Source organism: Balaenoptera acutorostrata, chromosome 3, assembly GCF_949987535.1.
Source record: "Balaenoptera acutorostrata chromosome 3, mBalAcu1.1, whole genome shotgun sequence".
Taxonomy (NCBI): Eukaryota; Metazoa; Chordata; class Mammalia; order Artiodactyla; family Balaenopteridae; genus Balaenoptera; species Balaenoptera acutorostrata.
The window spans coordinates 166,153,833-166,166,984 of NC_080066.1; the positions used below are offsets into that span (position 1 = coordinate 166,153,833).

Sequence of the window (13,152 nt, forward strand, 5' to 3'; positions counted from 1 at the left end):
TTTCAGTTCCTAGTGAGGGATCCTCCTGGTCTGGATACCTTCTTGCTCTATCCTTACATGGTGGAGAGAGAGATCATCTCTCAGGTGTCTCTTCTTTAAGGGCACTAATCCCAATTATGAGGGCTCCACACTCATGTCTTAATTACTTCCCAAAGGTTCCACCTCTAAATACTATCACATTGGGGATTAGGGCTTCAATATGAATTTTGGGAGGACACAAACAGCCCATGTCAGGGAAGGACTTATTGTATGTATAGGGGTGGGGATTACAGGGTGGTGAGTTAAGATGCTCATTTGTTGTTTCCTTTTAGTTTTATGAGGCTTTTGTTTTACCAAAAAATAGAAAATACACTTCTATTGAAATTATTTTTTATACTTTTCAATGGGTTCTTATGTTCTTAAAGTATTAAGAATGTGGAATAGTTGTGTATAAAAGCAGTGTAGAATTCAGGAGAAAATTAACTCAGAGTTAACTAACAAATGTATCAACATCCCTGTGTTTTGAAAAAAGTTTAGTTATTTTTCAGCTATAAGCAATGAATGAAAAAGCCTCTTCTCTTTAGGACCAAATCCTGGAAGCACTTTGAATAAGAATTTCAAATATAAAGCATGTGAAAAAATATATATAAAGCATGAGTTTGGATCAACCTGTGGATGTTTTATCAGGGTTTTATGGGACTAATAAATAACACTCCTGTTTCTCCAATTTGAGAACCAACTGAAAAATAGATACAAGATTCACACAAATGGAGGATAAACCATTAATTTTATTTTTGATAAAAGCAGAATTGGAGCATGTGGCTCTAGATTATGACCAAAAGGACTTAATATTGTTCTACCTCTGAGTTACACAGACTAATCCATCCTGTCACAGACATGAGCGTACCCTACCCAGGAGAGCCTGCTCCACCCAGCAGGGCAGAGAATGTGGGCATCTTATAGGACAGTTGACTTCTAAAGAGACCCAGAAGGGGCTGAGACAGCCATATTCATTTGCCTCATGGGAATGAGGGAATAGGAGTGGGAAGAAAGGCCCCCAAATCATTCTAATTATCAACATTTCTCAAAGTGTGGTTCAGAGATTCCTGGGGAAGTCCTTTCTAGGAGTCTATAGGGTCAAAACCATTTTCATAATACTAATAGTATCAATGAAATTGGTGATAAATTTAATAGATGTAATTTTTTAATTGAGATATAGTTGATATACAATACTGTATAAGTTAAAGGTGTACAACATAATGATTCACAATTTTTAAATGTTATACTCCATTTATGGTTATAAAATATTGGCTATATTTCCTGTGTTGTACAATATATTCTTGTAGCTTATTCTATACATAATCGTTTGTGTCTCTTAATACCCTGTCCCTGTCTTGCCCATCCTTCCTTCCCTCTCCCCACTGGTAACCACTAGTTTGTTCTCTATATCTGTGTCTGTTTCTTTTTTGTTATATTCACTAGTTTGTTGTATTTTTTAGATTACATATATAAGTGACATCATATAGTATTTGTCTTTCTCTGACTTGCTTCATTATGCATAATACAGTCCAAGTCCATTCATGTTGTTGCAAATGGCAAAATTTTCACTCTTTTTTATGGCTGAGTAGTATTCCATTGTGTGTGTGTGTGTGTGTGTGTGTGTGTGTGTGTGTGTGTGTGTGTATGTATATATAATCACATCTTCTTTATCCATACATCTGTTGATGGACATTTAGATTATTTCCATATTTTAGCAATTGTATGAACTTTGGGGTGCATGAATCTTTTCGAATTAGTGTTTTTGTTTTTGTTTTTTTCAGATATATACTCAGGAGTGGAATTGCTGGGTCATATAGTAGTTGTATTTTTAGTTTTTTGAGAAACCACCATACTGTCTTCCACTGTGGCTGCACCAATTTGCATTCTGACCAACAGTGTACGAGTGTTCCCTTTTCTCCACATCTTTGCCAGCATTTGTTAGTTATGGTCTTTTTGATGACAGCCATTCTGACAGGTGTAAGGTGATATCTCATTGTGGTTTTAATTTGCATTTCTTTGATGATTAATGATATTGAGCATCTTTTCATGTGTCTGTTGGCCATCTGAATGTCCTCTTTGGAAAAATATCAATTCAGGTCTTCTGCCCATTTTTCAATTGGGTTGTTTATTTTTTGATGTTGAATTGTATGAGCTGTTTATATATTTTGGATACTAACCACTTATCACTCATATGATTTGCATATATTTTCTCCCATTCATTAGGTTGTCTTTTCATTATGTCAGTGGTTTCCTTTGCTGTGCAAAAGCTTTTAAGTCTATTTAGGTCCCATTTGCTTATTTTTCCTTTTATTTCCTTTGCTTTAGGACAGCGGCCCCCAACCTTTTTGGCACCAGGGACCAGTTTCGTGGAAGATAATTTTTCCACAGACCGGGGCGGGGGGTGGTTCAGGTGGTAATGCGAGTGATGGGGAGCAATGGGGAGCCGCAGATGAAGCTTTGCTCACTCGCCCACTGCTCACCTCCTGCTATGTGGACCGGTTCCTAACAGGCCACGGACCGATACTGGTCCATGGCCTGGGGATTGGGGAACCCTGCTTTAGGAGACAGCTCCAAAAAAATATTGCTACGATATATGTCAAAGAGTGTTCTGCCTATGTTTTCTCCTAGGAGTTTTATGGTTTCTGGTGTTACATTTAGGTCTTTAATCCATTTTGAGTTTATTTTTGAATATGGTGTGAGAAAATGTTCTAATTTTATTCTTTTACATGTAACTGTCCAGTTTTCTCAGCACCACTTATTGAAGAGACTGTCTTTTCTTCATTGTATATTCTTGCCTCCTTTGTGGTAGATTAATTGACCATAAGTACCTGGTTTTATTTCTGGGCTCTCTATTCTGTTCCGTTGATCTATATGTCTGTCTGGTTTTGTGCCAGCACCATACTGGTTTTGTTTGTTTGTTGTTGTTTTTTTTGGCCACACCGTGCAGCTTGCGGGATTTCCCTGACCAGGGATCCAGGGATTGAACCCGGGCCACCACAGTGAAAGCCCAGAATCCCAATCACTAGGCCACCAGGGAAGTCCACCATACTGTTTTGATTACTGTAGCTTTGTAGTATAGTCTGAAGTATGATTCCTCCAGCTCTGTTCTTCTTTCTTAAGATTGTTTTGGCTATTCAGGGTCTTCTGTGTCTCCATACAAATTTTAAAATTATTTGTTCTAGTTCTGTGAAAAATGCCATTGCTGTTTTGATAAGGATTGCATCAAACCTGTAGATTGCCTTGGGTAGTATAGTCATTTTAACAATATTGATTTTTCCTAATCCAAGAACATAGTATATCTTTCCATCTGTTTGTGTCGTCTTCAATTTCTTTCATTAGTGTCTTATAGTTTTCCAAGTATAGATCTTTTACCTCCTTTGGTAGGTTTATTCCTAATGTTTTATTCTTTTTGTTGCAATGGTAAATGGGATGTTTCTTTAATTTCTCTTTCTGATAGTTTGTTGTTAGTGTATAGAAATACAACAGATTTCTATGTATTAATTTTGTATTCTGTAATGTTACTGAATTCATTGATGAGCTCTAGTAGTTTTCTGGTGGTGTCTTTAGGAATTCCTATGTATAGTCTCATGTCATCTGCAAACAGTGACAGTTTTACTTCTTCCTTTCCAATTTGGATTCCTTTTATTTCTTTTTCTTGTCTGGTTGCTGTGGCTAGGACTTCCAACTCTATGTTGAATAAAAGTGGTGAGAGTGGGCATCCTTGTCTTGTTCCTGATCTTAGAGGAAATGCAGAAATCTTCAACAAAATATTAACAAACCAAATCCAGCAATACATTAAAAGGATCACACCATCATCAAGTGGGATTTATCCCAGGGATGCAAGGATTTTTCAATATTTGCAAATCAATCAATGTGATACACCACATTAACAGATTGAATACTAAAAACCATATGATCATCTCAATAGATGCAGAAAAAACTTTTGAGAAAATTCAGCATCCATTTATGATAAAAACTCTCAAGAAAATGGGTATAGAGGAACATACCTCAACATAATAAAGTCCATATGTGACAGACCCACATCTAACATCATACTCAGTGGTGAAAAACTGAAAGAACTTCCTCTTAGATAGTTGTTCATTTGTTTGTCTTCCTACCAGATGTAACCTCCTTGAGGACAGTACAGCCGTCTTTCCGTATCCAGGGGGGATTGGTTCCAGGACCCCTTGGTTGCCAAAATCCATGGATGCTCAAGGCCCTTATATAAAATGGCGTAGGATTTGCATATAACCTACCCACATCCATCTGTATACTTTAAATCATCTCTAGATTGCTTATAATTCCTAATACAATGTAAATGCTATATAAATAGCTATAAATACAATGTAAATGCTATATAAATACTTGCTAGTGCAGCAAATTCAAGTTTTGCTTTTTGGAAGTTTCTGGAATTTTTTTCTGAATATTTTTCATCTGCGGCTTGTTGAAATCATGGTTACAGAACCTGCAGATACAGAGGGCTGACTGTAATTTTATCTTACTGTTCACATTGTGTCCCCAGGGCCTAGAACAGAGTCTGGCATATGGTAGGCTCTTAATAAATATTTAATTGAATAAAATCATGTAAACCAGTCAGAATAAAAATAATTTCTTGTCCAATATTAATACAGTATTGCTCTTCTGTCTTGATGGAGAATAGGAAATGAACAATATTTCATCAGCCACTGAATACTACAAAGAGGTTTTAAAACAGGACAATACTCATGTGGAAGCCATTGCATGCATTGGAAGCAACCATTTTTACTCTGATCAACCAGAAGTAGCTCTCCGGTTTTACAGGTGCACTTCACATTCAATTTGTAGAACTGCTTTCCTATGAAATAGTGATGCAACAGTAATAAAGATGGGATGAAAATGTAGAGAAATAATGTGTAGGCCATGTCTATATGAGACTAAAAATTCAAGCACCCAGATGTTTTATGAATATTAAAGCTATATCTAATAATTTGGAAATGCACAAGTATTTGGCATCTTGCAGAAACACACCTGGATAATTGCCTGAGTTTTTAATACCTTGTCATTGTATAAATTGGCCGTTTTGTTATCCACCAATAACAGGTTAACAGTTCCTAGAAGCACTTCCACATCACTGCCTCCGTTAATACCACTGTACATAATATCAAGACCCTGAAGGTAAAATAGTAATGTGATTTGCAAAGAGCAGTGGGCCCCAGGCTCTAATCCTGATGAGGACCTTAAACAGGATTCCGGTTTTGTGAAGTATTCTCAACTCTTGTCCAAATAGTTTTTCAAAATCTAAACAAATTATTCTCACTGGTGGTTCTTTGAACACATACTTATTTTATCCTATAGATGGTTCCTGAAATTAATTTTTAAATTATGATTTCCTCTTTAGCCCCTGAGTAGTATACAAGGAGATAACTGGCAGCTGACAAGAGTTCTTTCCAAATATATGTTGAAGCATAAAACAATAATATGAATGTAGCCTGTGCACATACAGCTGACTCCACTCGCCTACCCCCACAGTGGCTCATGGGTTCCTCGGGGCAGCTGGGGTGATTTTCATATGCTTATTTGAACTCTCATCCTTTGGGATTAATGACACATAGGAGCAAAATGGGGTTCTTGAGCTGCAGCGTGAAAGCTAAGTGGATAACATGGGGATCCCCTGACAATCTTGTCTTCCTGAGTAGAAGCTCATTGGAGGTCGTTAGATGCAGCCAAACCACACAATACAAATAACCAGAAACAGCATCCAACTCAGCTGAAAACTTGGCGGTAAATGCTAAACACAGGCCTCAAATTTGAATAGAAGCTCTTAGAAATTTACCTACAAGCACCAAATCTGTGTGAGGCAAAAATGTGTGGGTTTTACTTTATGTGACTATTTATTGATTATTTTGATTCTCTAACAAAGCTTTTGGGGAAAAAAAAGGTATGTAAGTTATTTCTGACCTTGCCTCTGGATGCATTTCCTATGACTAGTACCATTACAAAAGACATGCTTTTGTATGTGCTCTAAAATATTTTTCATTTGCTATAATACTTTATGTTCTTTGGACGGTATTAAAAATTATAAAGTCAATTCATTTCTAACTTTGTAAAAAATATGTCTTAATATTTATAAAGTTGGTCTGACACCAAAATATGTGTGCTCTTTTTCCAAAAGGCGACTCCTGCAGATGGGTGTTTATAACTGCCAGCTTTTTAACAACCTGGGGCTCTGTTGCTTCTATGCCCAGCAGTATGATATGACTCTGACCTCATTTGAACGTGCCCTTTCTCTGGCTGAAAATGAAGAAGAGGTAGCTGACGTCTGGTACAACTTGGGACATGTAGCTGTGGTATGTTGTTTCTGTAATATAATTTCTGTAATAGAGAAGGTAGCAACATGTTAGTTTGAAGTTTTCAGATATTGGAAATCCAGGTTTGCGTACAGTCTTTGTAGCAATTTGGAGATTGCTAGGAGTCACCACAGCTCATTTTATCTTCTTAGGTTAAATACTCTTATGTACAATTCACACTTGACTCCTGTGTTGGTACTTGTTGTTTTTTCTGTGGTGGCCGAAAAGATTTGTATGAGGAAAGGGGGACGTAGATGGCAGGAGGAAGTGAATGGATTTGTGTGTACGAGTTTGTGCTTTTCCTTTGTAGGGAATAGGAGATACGAATCTGGCCCATCAGTGCTTCAGGCTGGCTCTGGTCAACAACAATAGCCACGCAGAGGCCTACAACAACCTGGCCGTGCTGGAGATGCGGAAGGGCCATGTCGAACAGGTCAGCGAACTACTGGGTTACTGAGGACAGTCTTCTTTCTTCAAAGAAAAGCTGTCCCGTGCAGCTCTCTTTACGTTATAATTTTAAAATGAGCTCTGGAGTCTGACTGGCCTGGGTTTGATCCCAGCTCTGTCACGTATTAGCATTGTGACCTTGGACAAGTTACTTAACCTTTCAGTATCCAAAATAGAACACTTGATTTTATTAGGACAAATCTGCACCTCCCCAGGCTTCCCTATCTTCGTGAACTGTTCCACCACTCACACCCCCGCCATCCGCCATCCAGCTGCTCAAGCCAAAATCCTAGGACCCACCCTCGAAACCTGTCTTTTCTGAGTGCCTTCCCTGCGACCCTTTGCCTCCGTCGTGTCCAGTGAGCCCTGTCAGTTCTACCCCCACCTCTTCAGTTCTCCCCTCCCGGCCCCCTTCTCCAAGCTGCTCTCATCTCCTGCCTGGGTGACTACAAGGGTCTCCTAGCTATTGCTTTTGTTTCCACTTCCATCAGCAAGTAGGCACACCCTGTAATACATCTCCCTCAGAACAGCCCAGAGCAGGGGTCCCCAACCCCTGGGCTGAAGCCTGTTAGGAACCTGGCGGCACAGCAGGAGGTGAGCGGCGGGCGAGTGAGCGAAGCTTCATCTGCCGCCCCCCATCGCCCCCCATCGCTCGCATTGCCGCCTGAACCACCCCCCTCCCCCCCCCCCCCGCCCGTGGAAAACCTGTCTTCCACAAAACCGGTCCCTGGTGCCAAAGAGGTTGGGGACCGCTGGCCTAGAGGATATTTTTAAAAAACAAGATTATTTGATTACTACGTTGCTTAGCATCCTCCAAAGGCTTCTCCTTGCACTTGGAATAAAATTTGAGCTTCAAACCTTAGCCTACGGGGCCCCACCTAATCTAGCCTCTGGGTCCCGCCAGACTGTATCTTTTGCCACTATTCCTTCCCTACTGACTTCCAGACACATTAGCTGCTTGCTGCTGGGCAGTGCCTGTTCTTACTGTAGTGCCTTTGGAAAATACGTTCAGATCCTGAAATGACTCTTTTCTTTTTATCATTCAGGTCTTAGCTTAATTACCGCCTTTTTATAGCTACTTTATTTATTTATTTATTTATTTATTTTTGGCTGTGTTGGGTCTTCGGTTCGTGCGAGGGCTTTCTCTAGTTGCAGCAAGCGGGGGCCACTCTTCATCGCGGTGCGGAGACCGCTCTTCATCGCGGTGCGCAGGCCTCTCACTATCACGGCCCCTCCCGCTGCGGGGCACAGGCTCCAGACGCGCAGGCTCAGTAGTTGTGGCTCACGGGCCCAGCCGCTCCGCGGCATGTGGGATCTTCCCAGACCAGGGCTCGAACCCGTGTCCCCTGCATTAGCAGGCAGATTCTCAACCACTGCGCCACCAGGGAAGCCCTTACCGCCTTTTTAGAAAGACCTGCTTGAACATCAGTCTAAAGGAGCCCTCAGGTGCTATCACATCTCCTACTATTTTTTTCTTCACAATACTTATCATTTTATCAGATATTTTCATCTTTAGGTGTAGAATGTAGAATGCTAGCTGCATGAAAGCAGGGACCTTCTCTGTCTTCTAACTGCTATATTTTCAGTATCGAAAACATTGCCTGACACTCGGTAGGTGCTTAGTACTGGTGGAATGAGTGGATGATAAATAAAATAGGGTAATAACAGTACTGACCCGAAGGTGTCCTTGTGAAGACGAGCAGATTGTGCATGCAAAGCCCTTGGCATAGTAAAAGCACATGATAGATGCTTAATAAATTGTATTATTATTACTGTTATTATTTACATAACAAGAAGTTTAAAATGCTGAGTACACTCATACAATATTAATGGCAATCAACATCGATAGATATTACATTCTCTGTTTTACAGATGAAGAAACAGACTAGAGGAGGGTAAGTAACTACCCAAGGTCACAGACGCGGTGAGCAGCACGCCAGGATGTTAACCTCCAGCCTGGTCTCCTAAGCACGTTGATAAACTTAATAAAACAAGCAAAGAAACGTCACTGGATGCTGACTTTGTTTCACAAAATTTTCCCAAAGTAAATAAGATGGATTTGTATTTTTTAAACAAAAACTAACTACTCTAAAATGGGAACTTGTTCTGTCATAGAACTTTGCCTGTGTCCATTTGAAGCAAGTGTTTTTTATGATTTTCTCTATTTCCATGTTGGTGATTTTCTTTCCCTCCTACTTACTGCAGTTTCTCCAGCATACAATTGATTTGAAATGTTTTGGTGAAAGGTTTCATTATTATTAAAAATTATAGCTCAATTAAAAAAAATAGCAGATCATAAAACAAAAAAATTAATATCCACCATCCTATTGAAACTATTATTTATTTTCCATTAAAAAAAGATATAAGAATTTGTCCTCAGGGTCATACATAGAAGTTTGGCTACAAGTTGAAAGGCTGTTTGGCAGCTTGGAATGCTGAGTTTGTGATCTTAACAATGAGTGTACGGGCATCTCATGTCTCTCAGTGGTCTCTGCAATGTGTGATCCTTTGAGTCTAGAGGGAACAAAAAAATGATGTGAATTTTGTCTTTTGAGTACTTTAGAGAACAGAAAGCTTGTCATTTTCAGTCGCCTTCAGTTGTCATTTTCAGGTCAGCAGTATAATAAATGCTTGCTCAATGTCATCCAGCACAGAAATTGGGGATTTGAATTTACAATGGTTTTTTGGTGGTTTTTGTTGTTGCATTAGAGAACAGGTAATTAGAAGCCTACTAAATCAATCAGCATCAACAAAAACTAGATTAATAAGACTTTTTAGCATTGAGAGGATTATTTTTCAGTTGTACATCATACTGAAATATAAACTTTGTAAGAACAGTGTTTCTCACATAACTTTTTGATTCCATCATTTTCTCCGTATTTTGAAGCATTTTATTATTAATATAATTTTGGCAAGATAAAGGTAGTTCATGGTTATCAGTAAGTTGTATTTCATGAGGAATTCATCTTATTTATTACAGGATTATGTTTATTAAAGTCCTATCCTGGGTAAAGTATTCTTTTACCAAAAAAAAAAAAAAATCACAAATACAGTGCTAATATATGCTCATATAGCTTTGATTTCTCTTTTCTTTTTCTTTCTTTTTTTTTTTTAACACAGGCAAGAGCACTGTTACAAACTGCTTCATCTTTAGCACCCCACATGTATGAGCCGCATTTTAATTTTGCAACCGTTTCTGATAAGGTATTCTCTTTCTTTGTCAATTTATCATCTGACCTGTTTGTTTTTCTTTCTTGCTTTTAAAAAATGTACAGTTAAATAAGGACATTCTACCCATAACTCACTGAGAGAAATTATTTTTTTCAACACTTAATTATTATGTACACATATGTCTTCACTTCGAGGGACAGTTTAATACATTTTAAGTATATTTATCACTGAATATTAGCTAAACTTAACACCATTATAGATTGCAGAAGAATTATTTTATGTTTTCAAATATGACATTTAATCATTGAAAAACTATTCATTAACTCCTGGTTTTGGAAGGATTTAGTAATTAGCATTTGCAGCAAGGAAATCCTGTATATTATTTGTAGCTCATATTGCCATCAAGTCTGGCATGATGCTGTAAAATAGGGATATTAGTGAAAGCTGTTTTAGCTATGACCAATATGGGAAAAATGCAACCGTTGATACTGTGTTACAAGTCAATTAACATCCAAGAGCTAAAAGCTAATCATGTGCCATTTTAACAATAAGAGGAAACAAACAAAAGTCATCTAATAACTTTTACTTGGAAACCTTACTTTAACATGGAAGGTGAGTTTTGAGGATAAGGAAATGGCTAAAAATGTTTGCTGATGTAAAGACTCTTTCTTTATAGACCAAAAGACATTATAAGAATCATTTTTCATAGCATGAATGTGAAGTCATTTGCACTATCATTTCTGTTTTGAAAATAAAATAAGCTGTTATTCATAAGTTGTCATTTTTGAGTGCTTGTTAAGTGCTGGCCACTGTTCCAGGTGCTCTCTGAACCGCTAATTCTCTCAACAACCCTGCGATGTAGGTAACACTTACCTCCCCTACTCATTTTTTCATACAACTGATGTTTCATTTGTTGAGCCTCTGCTACATACCAGGCACTGTTGTCGGCACAGAGGACGTTAGCAATGAGTAAAACAGAAACCTCTACCTCATGCAGCTTGTATTCTAATGGAACCCAAGGCTTCTGGAACTTAAAAGACTTCCCTGGAGTCCCATGGCAGAATTCATGCCCAGCTCCCAAGGATTCCCACATGTTTTCCACTGCACTGTGCTGCCACTTAGTTAAACCACAAAGAAGCCTTGATTACTTTCTTTCAGGACTATTGTTACATTTTAATAATATAGAATGCAAATGAAATGTTTCTTTAAGCCAAAGGCTACACTTCCATAAGAGAAAATTGCATGTTGAAAAGAAATGCTATGATTTAAAAAAGGAAACTTATGTTTTTAATTCATATGCATGTTACCAGAAAACTACCAGAAGTGAATGATCTAGATTTTTTTTGTTTTTTTTGGTGTGTACACACTAAAAAGCTTTCTCTTGTTAGAAATGTATACATGAATCAAGATACATTCAGATGGATTCAGTTACTGTGCGTGTTTTTCTTGGGGACTGGACTTTAACACAAAGTTTATTGAAAATCAGATATGTCCTTTATAAACTTTTAAAACCGGGTTATCTGCCCAACATTACTGTGTTAGCAACCATTTAAAAGCTCCCAGAACATGTTATTGTATCTTAAATACAATAGTTTTTACTTGAATTTTCTGTCTAAAAGATAATGCCCTAATCAAAATATGTCATTGTCTGTGGTACATTACAAATAGTTTTCTTACAGAGCCGGCTGTTTTAGCATGCAGACATCAATTTATTTTTATGATAACTATCAGTGACAGGAAAAGAAAACACAGGTTTATGAATTCATAACTAGACAACTGTAACAGAGCAGAAATTATTTATGGAATTGGTTATTTTACTTTTCTCATATTTTTTCAAGATTGAATTGTAATCTAGGTGAAAAAAATTTTAAATCAAAGTAGCACAATCAAGCAATTCACAATCAAGCACAATCTACATTGTGCAGATACTATGTCTTTTTGTGTGTGTGTGTGTGGTCTTATTCTGGTCTGGTCTTTCTTACAGATGGGAGATCTACAGAAGAGCTACATTGCTGCTCAAAAGTCTGAAGCAGCATTTCCAGATCATGTGGACACTCAACACTTAATTAAGCAGTTAAAGCAGCATTTTGCTATGCTCTGATTTTTCCTCAGACTAAAGATATTCTTAGGGAGGAATATTATGCAAGGGAAAAAGTAGTGTATATATATGTGTAGTACAAACCTGTGCTTGATATTAGTGAAGGTGACACAAGGGAATTTAAACCAGAATGTTTAAAACTTTATAATAATAACTTTATAAGATAATGTTATAAAAGACAGGATTTAAGCATTTGTAAGCAGATTATGAAACCTCCCACATTATATGGTAGATGTTTGTTTATAATGTTTACAAAACATTTTCATGAATTTCCTCAAATTTTTATAAATGCACATTTTTAATGTCCTGGCCATTAGCTATCATGTAGCTTAAGAGGTCTGAAATCTGCCTTTAAAATTGCACTTTTATGACTAAAAAAAGTACTTATCCTTGGTAGAGACTTTAGAGATTAAAAATTGTACTTAAAGCTATTTTTTATCAAATGCTTTGTGAGACACTCTACTTTTTCTTATGTATTATGCTTTAAAATAAATGTGTATAAAACACCATCATTCTGTTATTTTTCAGGAGTTTTTATCTCAGTCATCTCAGATGAAAAAAGTTTTCCAGAAGTCCAGGAGTCTTAGAAATCAAGTCGTTATTCTAATTTTATTTGAAATGATGTATGATCAATTTTGCTTTTTCCTGAGAAGCTATTTATGGGCTATCATGTTGTCAATATAAGAATATCAGGATTAGAAATGGAGTCATAGGCCAGAAGTCCCACTGTGGTCAGCCCTGAGAATGTTAGGCTGGACCCCAATACCGTGCGTTGTAAAATCCTAGACAGGCTCTCCTCTCCAGTATTTAGTGGAATTCTCACTGAAGTGTTCATACAACGAAATGTGTTAAAGGGCCAGGGCCACTCACATTCACATATTGGGCTTTGGGCTCTATCTATGTTACTTTACATTTTTTAACTTTATGAAAACTATTTTACAGGTATTTATTTGTTTCTGTTCAGATTATACAAATAGTACTACTTAGCTGACAGAACACAAAAAATGTGAATTCAAGGAATAGATTGTTAGAGGCTGGAAATAATTTCAGAGACTTATGTAGATGAATCTCTCCATGGGACAGAAGGAGGAG

General features: G+C 37.5%; 1 protein-coding gene across 2 annotated transcripts in view; it reads left to right on the plus strand.

The window, feature by feature from the left end:
• The window catches only part of TTC8 (tetratricopeptide repeat domain 8), a 48,717-nt gene extending 36,154 nt beyond the window's left edge, over positions 1-12,563 (plus strand). Inside the window, exons 10-15 of one of the 2 annotated variants that reach the window (XR_451592.2) lie at positions 4,679-4,818; positions 6,170-6,344; positions 6,655-6,777; positions 8,664-8,686; positions 9,912-9,995; positions 11,947-12,563. Coding sequence is in view for 1 of the 2 variants with exons in the window: in XM_007188735.2 (XP_007188797.2) it covers positions 4,679-4,818; positions 6,170-6,344; positions 6,655-6,777; positions 9,912-9,995; positions 11,947-12,063 (639 nt within the window). In the remaining variant the exon portion in view is untranslated. The remainder of the gene's footprint in view (positions 1-4,678; positions 4,819-6,169; positions 6,345-6,654; positions 6,778-8,663; positions 8,687-9,911; positions 9,996-11,946) is intronic. The other variant, XM_007188735.2, reaches the window with a different exon arrangement.
• Positions 12,564-13,152: the final 589 nt, after the last annotated feature.